Source organism: Fusarium odoratissimum (genome assembly GCF_000260195.1).
Source record: "Fusarium odoratissimum NRRL 54006 unplaced genomic scaffold supercont1.18, whole genome shotgun sequence".
Lineage (NCBI taxonomy): Eukaryota > Fungi > Ascomycota > Sordariomycetes > Hypocreales > Nectriaceae > Fusarium > Fusarium odoratissimum.
This window is the reverse complement of record NW_022158777.1, coordinates 521,636-538,809: the sequence shown is the minus strand read 5'-3', so window position 1 is coordinate 538,809 and position 17,174 is coordinate 521,636. Positions and strand designations below refer to the sequence as shown.

At 48.4% G+C, this 17,174-nt stretch overlaps 9 protein-coding genes across 9 annotated transcripts; 2 read left to right on the top strand and 7 right to left on the bottom strand.

Moving 5' to 3' along the window:
* Positions 1 to 20: 20 nt before the first annotated feature.
* FOIG_10521 (uncharacterized protein) lies at positions 21 to 906 on the top strand (the record flags this gene model as incomplete). The annotated part of the gene is made up of 5 exons (XM_031210866.1): positions 21 to 91; positions 161 to 314; positions 372 to 482; positions 540 to 731; positions 785 to 906. 5 exons carry the CDS (start codon positions 21 to 23, stop codon positions 866 to 868), a joined length of 612 nt encoding a protein of 203 aa, XP_031059577.1. The 3' UTR covers positions 869 to 906.
* Positions 907 to 946: 40 nt separating this feature from the next.
* FOIG_10520 (uncharacterized protein) lies at positions 947 to 2,215 on the bottom strand (the record flags this gene model as incomplete). The annotated part of the gene is made up of 3 exons (XM_031210865.1): positions 947 to 1,153; positions 1,207 to 1,834; positions 1,884 to 2,215. 3 exons carry the CDS (start codon positions 2,213 to 2,215, stop codon positions 947 to 949), a joined length of 1,167 nt encoding a protein of 388 aa, XP_031059576.1.
* A 449-nt stretch (positions 2,216 to 2,664) lies between these two features.
* On the bottom strand, positions 2,665 to 4,572 carry FOIG_10519 (uncharacterized protein; the record flags this gene model as incomplete). Its single annotated transcript, XM_031210864.1, has 4 exons — positions 2,665 to 3,505; positions 3,553 to 3,797; positions 3,850 to 3,986; positions 4,035 to 4,572. 4 exons carry the CDS (start codon positions 4,570 to 4,572, stop codon positions 2,665 to 2,667), a joined length of 1,761 nt encoding a protein of 586 aa, XP_031059575.1.
* Positions 4,573 to 4,746: 174 nt separating this feature from the next.
* On the bottom strand, positions 4,747 to 6,553 carry FOIG_10518 (uncharacterized protein; the record flags this gene model as incomplete). Its single annotated transcript, XM_031210863.1, has 2 exons — positions 4,747 to 6,419; positions 6,471 to 6,553. The coding sequence occupies 2 exons, from the start codon at positions 6,551 to 6,553 to the stop codon at positions 4,880 to 4,882; spliced, it is 1,623 nt and encodes a 540-aa protein (XP_031059574.1). The 3' UTR covers positions 4,747 to 4,879.
* Positions 6,554 to 7,163: 610 nt separating this feature from the next.
* FOIG_10517 (uncharacterized protein) lies at positions 7,164 to 8,045 on the bottom strand (the record flags this gene model as incomplete). The annotated part of the gene is made up of 1 exon (XM_031210862.1): positions 7,164 to 8,045. The coding sequence occupies one exon, from the start codon at positions 8,043 to 8,045 to the stop codon at positions 7,164 to 7,166; it is 882 nt and encodes a 293-aa protein (XP_031059573.1).
* A 3-nt stretch (positions 8,046 to 8,048) lies between these two features.
* On the bottom strand, positions 8,049 to 10,312 carry FOIG_10516 (uncharacterized protein; the record flags this gene model as incomplete). Its single annotated transcript, XM_031210861.1, has 1 exon — positions 8,049 to 10,312. The coding sequence occupies one exon, from the start codon at positions 10,310 to 10,312 to the stop codon at positions 8,315 to 8,317; it is 1,998 nt and encodes a 665-aa protein (XP_031059572.1). The 3' UTR covers positions 8,049 to 8,314.
* Positions 10,313 to 10,961: 649 nt separating this feature from the next.
* FOIG_10515 (uncharacterized protein) lies at positions 10,962 to 12,345 on the bottom strand (the record flags this gene model as incomplete). Its single annotated transcript, XM_031210860.1, has 3 exons — positions 11,506 to 12,345; positions 11,081 to 11,438; positions 10,962 to 11,024 (listed from the first exon to the last, which is right to left on the bottom strand). Exons 1-3 carry the CDS (start codon positions 12,261 to 12,263, stop codon positions 10,962 to 10,964), a joined length of 1,179 nt encoding a protein of 392 aa, XP_031059571.1. The 5' UTR covers positions 12,264 to 12,345.
* A 320-nt stretch (positions 12,346 to 12,665) lies between these two features.
* FOIG_10514 (uncharacterized protein) lies at positions 12,666 to 15,051 on the top strand. The gene is made up of 10 exons (XM_031210859.1): positions 12,666 to 12,962; positions 13,018 to 13,096; positions 13,154 to 13,340; positions 13,400 to 13,451; positions 13,504 to 13,607; positions 13,658 to 13,767; positions 13,825 to 13,993; positions 14,045 to 14,177; positions 14,231 to 14,499; positions 14,577 to 15,051. The coding sequence occupies exons 1-10, from the start codon at positions 12,783 to 12,785 to the stop codon at positions 14,755 to 14,757; spliced, it is 1,464 nt and encodes a 487-aa protein (XP_031059570.1). The 5' UTR covers positions 12,666 to 12,782; the 3' UTR covers positions 14,758 to 15,051.
* FOIG_10513 (uncharacterized protein) lies at positions 14,837 to 17,090 on the bottom strand (the record flags this gene model as incomplete). The annotated part of the gene is made up of 10 exons (XM_031210858.1): positions 14,837 to 15,562; positions 15,619 to 15,741; positions 15,794 to 16,137; positions 16,188 to 16,308; positions 16,360 to 16,394; positions 16,447 to 16,637; positions 16,686 to 16,761; positions 16,812 to 16,860; positions 16,912 to 16,932; positions 16,992 to 17,090. The coding sequence occupies 10 exons, from the start codon at positions 17,088 to 17,090 to the stop codon at positions 15,038 to 15,040; spliced, it is 1,584 nt and encodes a 527-aa protein (XP_031059569.1). The 3' UTR covers positions 14,837 to 15,037.
* Positions 17,091 to 17,174: the final 84 nt, after the last annotated feature.

Here is a 17,174-nt window from a genome sequence, read left to right as displayed (position 1 = left end):
TAAAGTACAGTCACAACAATATGTCGGCCTCTGATTCAGTTGTCTATCACTACCTAGCAATCGGCAAGCTTGGTCGTGGCGAAGTCGTCAAGTAAGTATGCTAACGATATGAATTCTGTCGCAACGTCGTCATGAATCGTACGCTGACTCCTGTGATCAGGCTGTTTATGATTGATGCAGGCATCAAGTTTGAAGAGCGCTTGTACGCCCGAGATGCTACTTGGCCTGAGACCAAGGAGAAGTTGAAGAAGCAGGGCCTTACTCGCACCGGACAACTTCCTTCAGTAGAGTACAAGGGCAAAGTCCTTACTGGGGTCGGTCGCCATCTACAGATCGGGCTATCATGACTGAAACTGACCTGAACTGGGTAGCACGTCCCGATCCTCCGATATCTCTCGCGTGAACTTGGCGCATACGATGGCACAACCAACGACGACAAGTACTTGGTCGATCTCGTATCAGATATCTACGTTGACTGGAGAGTAAGTCTACGTCTAGTGACTATGTCTTTCATATGATGAAGCTGACTGGGTAATTAGGTTCAATGGGTAGCCAACCTCAAGGGCCTCAACCCTGAGTACAAGGAAAAGGACGCTCCTCCATACTATGAGCTCCTCGGTCAATACTACGCTGAGCGTGAAGGACCATATCTTCTTGGAGACACTGTCAGCTATGCCGACTTTGCGGTCTATGTCTCTCTTGACAACGATATTCGAACAAAGACACTTCCGGTATGTTTTATAGCTATAAAAGAGTGATGTCCGATCTAATACGAGATACACAGGAAACCCTCCCCGAGTCCATCGTCAAGTTCCGAAACGCATTCGAGGCCCGACCCAACATTGCCGAGTATATCAAGCAGGGCTAAGTCATAGAAAATCTATAGACAGAAAAGCAAATACCGTCGCCTTTCACCCTTTCCTGCAACTTGAACTCGTGAAGCTCCCTAGAGACCTTGAGAGCCCAAGTAGGCAAGCATGACCTCATAACCCGCCGTAGCATTAGTCGAAAGAGTGAGACCATGGCCTGTACCGGGCTGCAAGTGTACACCGATATGAGACGCTGCGGGATTGAGACTCTTGAGTGTCTCCATATCATATGTGTTGTTGCAATCGCCATCGCAGAAAGGGTAGTCGTTCTCGCCGATGAAGTACTAGTAGATTTATCAACCCAGGATCCATAACGCATTGGATGAAGATGACTTACCTGGAGGGGACCCTTGAACTCAGCAGCAGGCTTTCCAATAAGAGCAGAGGACAGTTCTCCAACTGTACCTGTCTGCTTGATCTTCTCAGCATACTCAAGCGCCTCGACCTCAAAGGATCCTTTCTTGAGAAAGATTTGCTGGATGCTGCTCAGACTAGCTTGGACGGCATATCCAGCAGGACGGTCGCTAAAACGCCTGGGATCGTGCTGTCGCGCAAACTCAAAGCCGAACGCATTAGCACCAACTTTGCCACTCTGGTTGTTGGGAAGAAAGCCAGTCAGGATAGCGCCATCGCTGAGATTGCCATGGAGAGAGAGGAGACCACTTGTGGTGGCGGAACCAAAAGAGTGTCCTACGTGAACGACCTTCTTGGGCTTGTAACTGTTAAAGGACTTCTCAGGGTGTTTGCCCAGAACTTTGGATGATGCCAGAAGCTTTCCGTCCCGTACAAGAACAGTGAGTTCTTTCAGGATTGCGACCTGTAACCCAAGCTGGACCTCGTTGTACCCGTCGGCTTTAGTGGACTTGCCGGTTCCAAGACGATCATAAGTAAGGATGGAGTAACCTTTCGAAAGAGCAGCATCGACATAGGAGTATTCCTCAGGCTTGAGCTCAGGATCCCAGTATCTATAACAAACCATTAGCACTCGATATACTTTACCTGTCCTAAACGTACCTCTTATCAAAGCCGAGTCCATGAGTCGCAATCTGCAAAATATCTGACTTTTTTCCATCGGCGGGAATGCAGAGTTGAGCGCTGATGGAATAAGTTCCGGAAACAGGGAGGACTTCAACGCTCCTGTTGGCGTGCGACCAGGTAGAAGTGTCCCAGACAAAGTCTACGAGATCGATGTTGCTTTCGACTTTGACAGAGTTGTAACGGGTATTATTGGCTGAAGCCGTCACGGGAATTTGGAGCTGCACACAGTTCTTGGTATGTCCTGTAGGCGTTGCCAGTGCAGGTAGAAGAGCTGAAAGCCCAACTAGGAGTCTAGTGACGTTATGCATCGTTGTGGATGTGTGAGTATCTTGGTGAGAAGTCTGAAGTACGCTGTTAAGTGACGAGGTTCTCACAGATTGCGAATGGGTTGTCATTTTATAGGTGTTCAGTATCATCATAAGCCGCAAGATATGTTATCTCCATATTTAGCAAAGATTACTGGAATTTGGAATAGTTATTGAGCCGTACTCCTAATCTGGCGTATTCCAGCGTATAGTGGGCGTAAGCCAGACGTATCTTCACCCTGAAGCTTACATATGCAGCTCCACCCCACTGGACTCGCTGTAACACTGCATGACAGAACCGGAAGATCCGGGGAATGCGACGAGCTCTCTGCCCCCCCAAGCTTGGAAGGAGAGGACGGAAACACATGAGATATAACATCTGGAAGTAAAATATGATGAACTAAATAGGATAGGTTGAATAACGCGATGCCCTCTACAACTCTGCTCTTGCCTCAAGCTTTCTTCTCCACCCTCTTCATCTCAATGTCAAACGCCTTGGATTTAATACTAACAGCCTTCCCATCCTTTCCATACTTGAACTCGAAGTGATCCATAGAAAGACCATTGTAAATGAAGCGATCGAGCATGTGCCAAGTAATGCACGTCACATCCTTGACCTTAGTCAGACCTTCAATCATCTCAGCCTCAGTATCACTGAGTGTTGGGAAAACGGCTCTCCATGCGGCGCGAGACTTATTCTCAATACCAGTTGGGTATAGTCGAACACTCTTGATACCTGAATCGGCTGTATCGTTGTATCGTCCAGGCTGGAAGCGGTTCAAGTTTGGGAGAACGTCAAAGTCGCGAGCAGTCCAGTTACTCAAGACCAGACCAGGTCCTTTATCCAAAAGGAGGGTAAGCGCAGACCCCGTCTTCTTGTCAACATATTGTCCAGCGAAACGAGCTTTGGCTTCATCCCGAGCTGCCATGTCCATAGCTGGAATCAGCGCCTCAACGATGTTGAGAGTTGCGAGCTGTGCCCAAACACTCGAGACTTCTGGACCCGCACCAAGGACAGACACGACAAGACCAGTGTCAGGAATCATGGCCATACCGGATTGATAGCCGCTCAGGGTGCCGCCCTTGGTGTACAAATCCATGATGCGACTGTCGGAAGTCAGGTTATCGACGCGATAGATCTCCCAAGGCGATCCAACGGATGCACTCCATGTTGATGTAAAAGTGTTTGGCTTGAGCCAGTGGCGGGTGTTGGGTGGGGAGAGGGCTTTGTTTTTGAGGATGTTGCTCATGAAAGAGAGCATATCGGCGGTGCTAGAGCCCATAGCGCCGGCACTTAATTGTGTTAGCGAGGATCGTGCTTCTGGAGAGGATATACTTACGGAGCCAAGATTCCGATATCAGCGTCCCAGTCAGCGCTTCCAGCAGGAATGAACATGTTTTCCGAGTTCTCCGGGACAATGCCAGAGTATGTTTGCTTGAGGCCCAGGGGTTTCAATACCAAATCCTTCATGGCGGCGTCGAACGTCTTCTTCGATGCTGCCTCGACGACAAGGCCGACCAGACTGATTCCTGCATTGGAGTAGATTGGTGACTGGCTAGGTTGGTATACGGGAGGACGATAGTTCTTGAAGATGTTGAGGAAGTCTATAATTATTAGCCAAGAAGCGACACGATACAATGGGTAACTTGCCTTTTCGGGTGCAGACTGGAGCGCCTGGAGAGCCTTTGCAGGATGGGACTTTGTTACTCTTGGACAGCTTGGGTAGGCCAAGTGCCTCCCAGTCAAACGGGAAAGCAGAGATATCAGTCGTCACTATTATCATCAGCATCGACAGTCATGTAGTTATTGGAGTATACTTACTATCGCCACCAAGACCCGAGAGATGCGCCGCAGCATCACCGACAGTGATGTCAGTCCAACGAGTAAAGTCAAGCTCATCACGGGAATGAGAGCCATCGCGGTGAGCAAGCTCAGGAATCCAGCGAGTCACAGGATCATTCATGCTCAACACCCCATCCTCTGCCAGTCGCAGAGCCGCCAGAACTGTGAACACTTTGGAAATGCTTCCAAGACGATAGACAGTACTAGCATTGATCTTCTTGGCGCCCATCTTGGGGTTCATCGTAGAAGGAGTGTAATGAAAGTCGAGTAAAGGCTCATCCTCATAAATGGACTTGACTCCAACGGAAACACCAGAGAGATTGAACCCTCCGGTCTGTCCTTTTAGAACAGTGGTAATGGTATCAACGGCATATTGGACGGCAGGATGTTGACTAGCCTGTCTCGGCGAAGGAAGAACAGGACCATAAGGTGGACAATATCGTGGCGTAGCGTCAACGACTTGCTGAAGACCCGCGAAAAAAGTAAAGAGAGTAGGTAAAGACTGAGAGAACAACATTGCGAAGTATTGTTCTACGAGAAGAAGAATCTGCCACAGTGATTCAAACATCATTTTAAGAGATGCTGCAGGCTCTATTTATTTATCTCCATGATTTTCAGCAGTTGAATCTGTCAGGAATTCCGTTCAGTTGGTATTACTGAGCACAGCCCCTGAAAAGACCGAGCTGGCCCACTTTCGAAGGATCTAGCGTGCCTTTTTGTGCAGGGATGTAATCCAGATTGACAACCAATGGCACAGCCCCCAAGACCGAGATTAGCTTACGGTTTCATGCTGGCCTGTAATTCATCATGTTTCTCAAACAGGTCTATTCTGGCAGAGGCACGTTCTTGTACCATGTATCCCAAAATCTCTCATCCGCCCAAAAGTCCTTCCTTGGGCCTCTAGTCTCATCACTCAGCATGCCTTCTAAATCTCGACATTTGCATAATTGGACTTTCGCGAAGCGAGCTGGACTTCCGGCGCCTTTATCGAGAGTGATGCTTTCGTATCGCCGATCCAAGTAATCTTGTACTAGACATAGATGAACTCTCTGATGCTCAGGAACGTCCGTAGAGGGCATACTTGGCTGCGGCTCGTCGAAGTTAGAGGAGAGCTTGTTCAATGTGTTCTCTTCAGCTGCAATGACAACGTCCAAGATCTGAGCCTCGATAGCGCCGCACCATGGACCTTCCCGGCCGCTCTTTCGGAGAAGGTTGAGAGCTTGTTTGCGCCAGAAGGAGTTTCTGTACTTCAGAGTCGCGAAGAAGAGAGGCTGAATGATGCCCATCTCTGGTGTAAACAACGGAAAGGAATTTGATGACTTGTCGCCAGATCGGATGTCGAAAACTGCTTTGGCTGATGCGATAATCTCTTGGAATTCGAGAGCGTAGTTGTCATATGCTGTTTCGAAAGGTTGAAGAGCATTGGAGACGTATATCAATGCGGTGTAACACTGCATCCGAAGCACAAGTAGTTGTTCGTTCTGGGGATCAGAGATCCTTTGCTGTGGATTGAGTTGGTTGGATGATAACCAATATTGCAGGTTCCCGCGACATCTCCCCTGCTCAATTAACAGGTTGGAGGGTATTTGACCAGGGTGCGCGTATTTGTAAGAAAATGCTGACGAGATGAAACGATAGCTGGCGTGTAGTATGGAGTACAATGCTCGATCTGGAAACATTAAGGTTGAGCTTGGTTCGTTCGACTCTCCAGTCAATGGGATGTCAAGACTGGTAGCGTATGTCACCGAATGGAGATTGAGCTTCTCAAATAAAGTTGGCAACCCATCGCCATCAATCGGAGACTTCGGGCTACTGTTCTCGCGTGCGGCCATCACTGCCAAAGCGCCTTGGAGGTGCATGTATCCCCTGTCACTGCGCTGCTGCAGAGTCTCAGTGAAAGCCATAAGCAGGCATGCGACCACACAGGGCAAAGCACCGTTCCGAAGGTCTGAAACTTCATTTTGGACTAGCCTCAGCGCCTGATGATAATGTCGTGTCGTTGCCAGTCCCTCCCGAGATCTAAGCATATGCTCGTCGTACGAAGCGCCGAATGCAGCAGCAGCAGCTTGCACCGCTGGGATTGAGTGAATCATCTGAGGAACAGCATAACTCCAGAATGAAATTTCAGATTGACTCTTGGCACGACGTGGTCCTTGGCTGAGGACTGTGCAGGTAAGATAGACATAGCGATCTAGAGAAGAGGTCGGGCTGCGCGGGGGACTGCGGGTAGATAAAAGCGCTGCTTCTGCAGCTTTCAAAGAAGGACCTGGAGGTGCGCCAATTGGATAGCCAAGACATGAGACTTTGGAGAATAAGCAACGTCGACACGATGGCTTTGTCTCATCGCATTTAACTCTACGTTTCCTAGGTATGTCAATACGACACGCTGGCTTTCTCTCGGAAAAGGATTCATACTTGCAGGTCAGGCAGCCAAACTTTGACTGCTTGACATTGTTCCGCGTGCGCTTTATACTCGGACTTATTGTTGTGTTCTCCATGGTTGCATGGACTGGTCGAGTCACTAATGGTAATACGGCTGACAGGACAGGTATGAGGGGCTGAAAGCACGCAATTACAATGTTCCGGCGGCCAGGTGGCATGATTCGCTGTAATCCCTGTCCTTTACTTTCCATAAGAGACTTCACAATTCTCTCCCATTATCTATCCATTTCATGACCTCGTTGCTCTCAGAACTGAGTGGCAGTAAGTCGACATGGGGGGATATGTGGATGTCGCTAGGCCCTAATAGCGTAAACAAAATATCAATAGCCCTGACGATCGCCTTGATAGTCTTACATTAACCTGTTCACCCCTGCTGTTTCATCTTATCTTCTCGGTAGCCTCGCGACGCAGGACGTCATCTTTCCGTAGCGTGGTTATCAACGAAACATGTTATTTAAACGTGGCTGTTGGATTTATTAGGGTATATTCTTTTTATTAAAGTCTCATGGGACTTGGTGTTAATGTGCCCTTGAGGCGGTAAGCGAATCTGAATGGCTACGCCGTAAGGTACCGACTTATGCCTCTGCATCCAGAAGAAGAAAAATATATATGCATATGATGTGTTGGCGGTGATTTGAATCCCGAGTACATCCATCCTGTTCCTTACTAATAGTCGATGACCTGAATGTAGCCCAGCTTGTAGGCCGTAGCAGCACGGGCACACTTGCTGGTGAAGTCAACACCAGGCTTCACCAGCGTCAAGTGTCCAGCACACGTCCAAAGGTCCGCAACCCCCTCATCACCGTACTGGCACTGAAGCATCTGGAACCCATTTCCGTCAACGATCCCACAATCTAAAGGCAAAATGCCATTTTCCTCGGCAAGTGTAGTCTCGGCAACAATCACCAAGCTGAAGTCGCCGGATGTAGAGTACCCGGCGAGCTTTCCCACGTTGGCGCCGTTGCCGATCTTGACTTTGCCGGTGCGTTCGCCCAAGGTGAAGAATAGCGCGGAGGTGGTGTCGGTAGTGAAGTCGATGTATTCTACGTCGGGAAGTGATGTGTCGCCGAGTGCTGTGAAGCCTGTGCCGCCGAGGGGTGCGAGGGCGGGGTCATTGCTGCCGCCGGCGTACAAGTAGATGGTTTGGAGTGCTTCAGGTTCCTCGCTGGTGGCGGTAGCTGCGGCAGTGGTGGTTGTAGCCTCGGTGGTAGTGTCAGCAGAGGTGATAACCGGCGCGGCAGTGGTGGTATCGACAAGAGCTGTGGTGGTGGTTTCAACTGAAGAGACAGTGGGAGTCGTTTCGACAATGAAGGTGGTTCCAGTCTCGCTCTCGGACTCAGACTCAGTCGCGGTGGTAGCAGTCTGGGTCGCATCGATAGAAGCAGTGGAACTCGCGGCCTCGCCCTCGAAGGAACTGGTCGCAGTCTCACTGACAGATGTAATGACAGTAGACGAGGAAGCAATTGACGAAGGGCGGCAGGGTCCAGCGTTAGCCAAACTAGCCGCCAGCAGGACAACGGTCCCAGTAAGAAGGTTGCGCGAAATCATAATAACGAATGACGAGGTTAAACCTGAAATGAGTGACAGAAGGTGAGTGAAGACAGAAGAGGGAAAAAAAGAACCTTTCTCTTTCCAATCCTTTATGCGAAAAACACCCCTTTCGTTTGTTGACTTGGTTTAGCGCCGATCTTCTTAGTGCAGATCTAGTTGAGGCTATTGATTTTGGCGGCCATCTAAGCCAGTAAATTGCGGTGGGTGACTGATGGTGGTAAATACCCTAAATAAAGCAAAGACGCTATTGAAGATCTTGGGTAGCATTATAGATCTTTCAATGAGGCTGGCCAAGGGAAAATAACGGGCCGCGGAGGACGGCCTTGGTAGAAACACAACCCGTGGATCCAGCGCTTCGTATACAACCGAGGGATGCGTCGACCCCTTATTCCAGAATCACAATCGACTTCAAGCGAGACATGCTTGTCGAGATCATTCAAGTCGAAACCGCCACGATCGAATTGCGCACTGTCAAAGGACGTGAACACGTAAGAATCTTGATCATGATCGTCGCTATCAGTACTCATTTCAGAGTCCATTTCACTACTTCCATCGCTGTCACAGTCAGTATCAGTATCTTCCGCCTGGCCGACAAAGACGGCAACGCCTAAAGGACCAGAGCCGAGCAACTTTGCAGTGTGAAGTAGGTTTCCCATCATTATAGCCTCCTCTACCTTGCCGGCCATATTCAGCATCCATTCTTCTGCAGCTGACGATGACACTTCAAGGTCGAGTATCTCGTACAGCCTTTGTGACAGAAGTCGATATCTAACAGGCAATTGCTCCGCTAGCCACTCAAGTGGACTTTTTACCGGTTGGCGGTTTCTCTTCCTTTTGCGAGTCTGACTGTAATTGCGAAACTGAGCAGTGGAGATCTCGCCGTCAAACCGCCATAGGTAACCCCTAGTCCGTACACCCTCTTCAGTCAAATCAACCTTTGCAAAACGACAACCCTTATTAAAGGTAAGTTTTGCATTTTCCCAAGGGCAATCTAACCCGTAGTAGAAATGCTTGTGTAAGAATTCGGTGATAGTCATTTTCCTCGCCGCGCTGATGTCGACCTTGTCCCGAGGATGATTACGCAGGATTTCTCCATTCATCAGAACAAGTGTAAGCAAGGATAGACTAAGACTGTGCTTATTGCCCTGAAGCTGCGTGCTGTTCAAGCGTTTGGCATACTGGCAGCAGTTGGCGATAATGGCTAGTCTATCCCACTCCCTTTCCAGTTGGCGACTCCTTATATCTTCGATAATAGTCGGGGACATTGACACTGGAGCTGAACCATCGCTGCTAGCGAGCGAAATCTTATATCGCTTAGCTCTGGAGAGAATAGTGGTTAGATACGGTGGTGTCGGCTGGTAATTGGAATAGGCTAGGCAAAGTTTCGTTGCTTCTTCGTAAAAGTCCTTGGAACTGATCAGGAGTTCTCCGTCCAGAGATTTAAAGTGATGAGATGGCTTTTTGAGGTTGATTGTCAGGGAGTGGGTAATGAGTAGTGTCATATTATTGTTCGCACGATAGTTCTCTTGGTAAGTCCATCCTCTGGAGAACCAAGTATCGGAGGTGATATAGTGTAGAAGTTGAAATGCGTCTAGAACGCTCTTGCGATGTGCCGATGATGATGGCAAGTATTTATCTCCCCGCCTTGTCACAAAACTTCCAGAGAGAATGTATGTCAGTAGCTGGAGCTGCTTCGAGGTATTGATATTCCGTGATAGTAGCGCGGCTGGGTACTCGCTAAGGCTATAGACTCGGTCCATTGCCTGCATGCCTATCTCCTTTGATTCGCCTTCCTGTTGATGGATGCAGTGTTGATCGATCCACAGATAATCGGATTTAACATAATCCATGTACCGCTTTATCCGGCTAAAAACTATATTTCTCACGGATGACGGTTTCGGATGGCCAGACTGAATGTCTTCAACCAAGTACCCACCGTCAGAAATATCGACCTCTTCCGGGGACGGCTTCCATGTATACGAGAGGGCTACGTAATTCGCCTCCTTAAAAGCGTTGATTGGAACAAGACCTAAGGTCGGTTGTGTCGAGCTTCCGACATGATCCCGATTTTTGAAATATAGGCACTTGAGCTTCTTGAGAAATCCCAATGACTTCTGTTGCGGGACGTTAGCCGCTTGAATATGGACCAACTGCTTCACAATGCTGGGGTCTGCATATCGCTGTCTGATGTCGAGAAGCGGTTCATGCATGTCGTCGCCCACCTGGGAGCTTTCGTCCGTATCCAAAGGGTTGATCTGTGACATTGTCCGCTGGGTTTGTTTGTGGACTGAGGTCAACACGGTGTCTTAATGGGGATCGCTCTAGATAAACCTTCATAGTTGTACCCACTACAATTGGCATAGAATCACAGTTAAAAATGTAATTTCCATCACATTTGCAGAGGCTGTGCAATTAGGCAGCAGTGGGTGGCCTCAAAATTGGATACTGATGCGGATTGGTCAGAGATTGTGACTTCTGACAGTCTGCATAATGGCGTAGGCCACATCTCGTTACTGGTTGGTTGTACGCCAGGAACCTGTATACCATGCTGAGATGTATTATTACCATTGATATAAACTTGTCGTTATTATACTACGGGCGGTAAAAGGTTTCACAGAGGTGTCGAGTCGGATACTGTGATATACCCATTAATTAAATTTCCATCTCTTATCAAAGACTGTTTCTAGTGCTTTAAGATAACCCAGACCATCCAGCAGACATTTACATACAAAGCCATGCTTACATCGATCTTCAACATACCTTATGGCAACACGAAGGTTACACGCACAGCAAAACGCCAAGCTGTCGACACCGTGGCGAACAATATAATCCAAGTGGTGCTTCGCAACATCAATCATGATTTTGGTAATCGTCTCCAACGCGGCTTCAGAGCTCTTCACCAATCCCTCTCTGTCAGCGTCTACAGGCAACGAGCCCGCTATCGACAATATCTCCTCGTGTAGAATGTATAAGGACCTATCATGAAGTCAGAAGCAAGATTGTATGGAATAAAAATGTTCAGACCTTATTACTGTCGCGATAGTCCCACAACGAAGCCCAGGCTCATGCGGTGTCTGTGTCATGAACACAGACAGCCGTTTTTGCAAGTCTTTGTCCAATTGCTGTAGCTTCAAGATTCGCTCTTCTGAATCGCGTTGCTCAGACTGACTCGTCTCATTCAAGCAGTGGTCAAGCAAATAGATAGCTTGCGCCTGTCGGCCGAAACTGCTCAAACCGGAAGAGCCCTGAATAGTTGAAGAAGACATTGTGCAATACGTGGGAATGTATTCGCTGTTGGATTCTGTGTCAGAAGGTAAAGGTACGTCGGAACTTGGGCAGACTGCCATGCGATCTCGGCGTCCGGTATTACTGTACTCTAGCAAGATAAACCTGAAATGTGTAAGCGCGTTGCCTATCACCAATCAATCACCAGCTAAATTATGGGGAGATAGCATACCTTTCCAGGACGATAATGGACCACCACAAGTTCCACTCTGACGTCGCATGTAGCCTTGTCTCTTCTTGAACAGCACCCAGCTTATCATATGCAGCGTCAACACCAACAACCTGTGCCATTCTAATGCATGCAGCAATAGATATGTAAGCTGAGCCAATCTGGCCACTAGCATACTCATAAGCCGATAAGATAACACCAGTCTGGATTAGAGGTATGCTAGCATGCGTGATCGCCTGAACCTGAGCGTAAAGTGTTTTTACAGTCACATGTACTGCAGAATGATGGAGGAAAAGATCAGCCAAGTCCCCTCCGGACCTTAGAGTGACAAGGCATATCGAGAGCAAAAGAACAGAAACGTCAGCCCCGGGAAGTCCTCGCTCGCTTAATTCAACATGCTCATGCAGGCGCCGTGGGGCCATGATGGGTAACCACCTCTGAAAGTTGTCAAGGAAGCGTTTCCCAGCTTGAAGGGGAGATTGGCCGACTACTTCGTAAAAGTAGTGCAGATGATAAGCCATCGTTCTGTCCAAAGTGGTAGTGGAAATGGACATGGGGAATAATGTAAGAGACCATGGTTTGAACACCTCTGCTGCATTGTCGCTAATTGGAGGTGTATCGCTCTCGTCTTCGTAAACGCAGTCGAAGCCACGTTTGAAGCAGTAGGAACAGGTAGGTAATTCTTTACCGCATGCTTTCTTCTTGGCCTTGCATATCCGGCAAACCCGGGGTGCTCGTTGTGGTGAAGTCATGATCGACATGGGGTTTAAAGGCTCAGCGACGTGAGAATAGTGTCTTCGGCCGCCGCTATCACTGCAATGGGGTTTGAAAATACGACATTTGAAAGAATTAGAAACTGGGTTGGCGAAGTAGAGGCTTGAGGTCCGACATGAGAGCTCATGCTAGTGGAGACCTGCGGCCGCCGCTTTGCCCATGTTCGGTTTAGTGCATGTGGACAAGACAATCATGCCGGAAATAAACTGGGGGACTCTGGGCAATAAGGCTCTTTCTCCGGCCTGCAGTGCCGAATACTTGCTCATCTCTTAATTGAGGGTTTCCACCATAGCCACGTAAAACAAATAATACCTAGGTCTTCTATCAAGGTACTCATCAATTATAAAATAAAGGAGTCGAGATTAATAAAGCTTAAATATCGCGACGATGTTGTCGGTGGAATGGAGACCAGTTCTTTATTGTATTAATCGACATCAATTGAGTCACCAATTCTACATTTACTCTGCCAAAGGTTTTGACGGACAGAGCTGCTTGATTTGCCTATCATGACGACCAACAAGAACCAGTCAGACTCTGAGCAGAGTCCAATAATGACTGAACCATCACCTGTCCAGATGTCCAAGCCAACCCGTCGATGGTGGCATTGGCATGAGCCTGGCGCTAGCAAAGAAGAGAAGTGGCTCATCTTCAAGCTAGACGCCGCCATTCTCACTTACACCTGTTTGGTATGGGAAACCCCCTTCTAGATCAATGAATTCTCGTTAACAGACTTTGTAAAAGACTTTCTTCGTCAAATATCTGGATCAAACGAATGTCACGAATGCTTATGTATCTGGAATGAAAGAGGACTTGGACCTTCGTGAGTTATGCACCACCGCAGTGTCACTGATATCTAGACGCTAATAGTTTCCTTTAGGTGGTAACCAGCTCAACTGGCTTACGACATACTTCAACATCGGCATTATCATCGGGGCACCTTTTTCAACAATAATGCTCACCTTTATCAAGCCTCGTTGGTGGCTTCCTGCTTGCACGATGGCTTGGTCGCTTCTAGTTCTAGGAATGCATAAGGCTGAGACTGCTGAGACGCTTTATATCTTACGGTAGGTCGCGACGAGGCTACAAGCCTCATATGAGGAAGAAGGCTAACTAAAGGATCTAGATTCTTCACGGGTCTTTGCGAATCCGGTGCTATGCCTGGGTCATTCTACCTGGTATGATTCTCTACGAGATACGGAAGGAACATGCTTACTTGAGACTTGGCAGATCGGAAGTTGGTATCGCAAGTCGGAGATTAGCAGGCGGACTACTCTATTCTGGTTCTCCTCCGTTAGCGGGCAGATGCTCTCTGGATATATCCAAGCTGGACTGTATGATAGCCTCGCTACATCTGACGAGTACAATCTAACAAACCTCTCAGGTATCGAAACATGAATGGTCGCCTAGGTCTAGCTGCTTGGCGGTGGTTATTTATCCTAGACTTCTTGATCAGCGTTCCAGTTGTCATTCTTGGTCTTATCATCTGCCCTGGTAAGACACAAATGTTCATCATACTATTTGCGCTTGACCTAACACAACACTGAACAGATGAACCAAAGGCAAAGAAAGTCTGGTGGATGTATGAAGAGGAGAGGCAACGATGTATCGAGCGAATGGCCGATGAGGGCCGAGACGCTGAAGGTTCCCATTGGGATCGTGCATTGATCAAACAGGTTCTGAGATCTTGGCAACTTTATGCATTTTGTCTTGCTTGGGGGTCAGCGGACCCCTTTTAATCACGTTTATGGATACTGCTAACTGAGTTTAGGGTCATGGAACTTACTTGCGGCGTGAATCTTCAACGATGGATGACACTATGGACCAAGTCCCTCCGCATTGATGGAAAACCCAAGTACAGCACTGAGAAAGTCAACGCGATTCCTACGGTGGTAGGATGTACAGTAAGTCACATCAGCCATATTTGCTGTTCACTCGTTAACAAAACATCTTCTAGGGCCTTGTTTGGATGCTTCTGAGTGCATTCATTGCAGATAGCTATCAGAATCGGGTTCTACCAATCTGCATTCTGGGCTGCGTACAGCTGTTCAGCTACATCGTGCTTCTAGTATGGCCAAGCAGCGAGACTTTCATTATGGCAGCTTATTATCTCGCCAGTGCATACAGCGCGCTATCACCGCTGATATCTGCTTGGCTGAACTCCAGTTGCGGCGGGAAAAAACAGCTTAGGGCCCTAACTACAGGACTGATGGTCTCAATTGGATAGTGAGTTTCAACCACCTCTCAGCCCTCGAGTCAATGATCAGATCGGACAGCGGTAACTGACAGCCACATCCGATTAGTGCCGCGGAGACTGTTGCTCAGCAAGAGATGTTTCCTATTTCGCAGGCCCCCAAGTTTAAGCAGACTCATGGATACGCCTTTGGGATTGCATGGATAGCTGTCATGATTGTCTGGTGCTCTGTATGTCTCCCACTATTGGAGCGACACTTTTCAGCTCGCCAAATGAAGTCTCGAGGATAATTTCAACGCAATGCGGGTTATTTCAAGGCTGGGTCTTCTGGCCAGCAGGTCACTACTCAGGGCATGGAAACAGATTTGTGCCGCGCCGGATACTTGGCCACTTCTAGATACCTATGAAGGGCCTCTCCATGACTGGGAGTCTCTGCAAATCAGTTCCCTTAATGGCCTACTACCGAGAATATCCCCTTACTCCTAAGTATGGTATACTGCCAGAAGTGTGTCTTTGAGAGCGTTGTTTTGAGTCGATAGACTTGGCAGCTAATTCTTTGCATCGCGCGCCTTACCTCGTATCAGCATCCAAAGTCTGCTGTATTCTCTGGCTGGGCAACCACTTATCCGCTGGAGTAAACCACCAAGTCAACAAGGCCAGGATCGTAGTGCCCGCCATTATGATGGGTGCGTAGTTTAGCGACTCAGCCGTGACTGGGAAGACATACGGCGAGTACAAGACGGCAACCACCCAGCCATTCCAAAAGACTGCAATGACTTGAAAAGGTTTGCTGAGGCGCCCTAAACTCCATGCTGGCTTCGGGAAGTTCTTTGGTGTTAGAAAGAGTCGGGCAAGGGAGATGAGACCGTATGCAGCTGCTGAGGGTACGCCGGCGGCGGATACAAGGGAGGTGAATGCTACCGCCGATGGGAGGATGGTGCAGGTTATGACTGAAGCGACGCCCCAGACGACGTAGACAGCGTTGCGAGGCTGTCCTGCTTCTACTTTGGAGACCCAGCTAGACCAAGGCAGAACTCCATCTCTTGCCACGGCAAATACCAATCGAGAAGCTGCAGTAACTGCGATTGCGGTGTTCTAATCCAACCGTAAGTTTTGCCGTTGTAGTGTGATTTGGAACTAGAGCGACTTACGAACCAAAGTGCCAGTATGCACACAATGTTCATTACTATGTGTCCACCCTCCCCGAGGATGGCAGCATATACTGACACAAAAGGCTGAGGACCGCCATAAGAGAAGAGCGTATTCGCATCTGGCTGTAACGGTGTTATCAAGCAGCCCATAAACTTTCGATGAGATAAGACTTACCACACAGAACAAGAAGAGAATAACCACTGCAAAACCGCCGATCCCACTAACAACAGTACTCCAGAAAATGCCCCTGGCCGCTGCAACAGAAGCGTTCTTAGTCTCTTCAGCTACATGACCTGAAGCATCAAAACCTATCAAGACGCCAGCAGTAGCAAGGTATGAAAGACACCAATTCCAACCAGGCGGGGCCCCAGTGCCGTTATACGTCGTCATGAAAGCATCGTGTGTTGAACGAAAGCCAAGAGTGTTGCTTGTGGCGATAGGGAGCCAGATTAGGTTGAGGAGAAAGTCGAGAACGACAATGCTGCTAGACAGCGCGAAGATCCACTTGAAGTACCGAGCTGTTGTATTTTAGATGAGTGTGATAGAAAGCAGTGCTGGGGGGACTTACGGGGAAGGAGGTTCCAGATGCAGGCTAACGCGAGCATTATCTCTGTCAGGATCCATTGCACGGCTCGAAACTTGACGCTTGATGAGTCGGAGGGAAAGTCTGTGTTGAATACGACGATTTCCTGATGATATCAGACCAGATGGAACCTGTAATGCTATGGAAGATTACTTACCGAGAGCATGTAGTTCACAGCAGCTTGCGTGTTGCCTTAATACCACAACATTAGAACCCATCAATATTGCAGGAAGACAGTACTAACTGGCGCAAAAGGTCGTCCAAGCAGTAGTAGACCACCAAGCAACAACGAACCCAAACAACCTCCCAAAGTGAGGACCGCCCGCTTCAGCAGCCCAGAGGTAAATGGACCCAGCTAAAGGCAGGGAAGAGCAGATCTCGGCAATGACTGCGGCGGTTATGAACGTGAAGACACATGTTACGATGTAACTCGTCCTTTCAAAGGGATTAGCTGAGTGAGGTAGGCTGCGAGTTAGGGCTTACCAGTAGGCTAGATTTCCACCTGCTGCGATGCCGGTTGAGAAAGTAACGCGCACGCCTCCGATGAAGTAAAGGGCAGCTGGGCCGTGTTAGAAGTTTTGTCGCGGTTCGTTGGGCGGGATGACTGACCGAATGTGGTGGCGAAATTGTGGAATTGATTGAAGCTACGTTGTAGGACCTGTTCATAATTAGTTGTTATTTATCTGATAGGTATTGATCCGCCGATTACTGGTTTATATCCTAGCTTTTCCTACAGAATTTGTGTCAGCGTCGATGTATGTCTGTTTGAGTTATTTCTGAACTACCAACCAGAAGGATATTGTCGGATGAAGTGTCGCTCGAATTGCCCCTTGCATCCCCGCCCGTGTTGACGGGACTATCTTCGGCATTCTCCCGTATCGTCGACATCGCCGGTGTTTTCTAATCGTCAAATTACAGGTGTTGATGTAACCCCGGCGAGAATTATGAAGGAATGCAAATGTAAAAACTGTT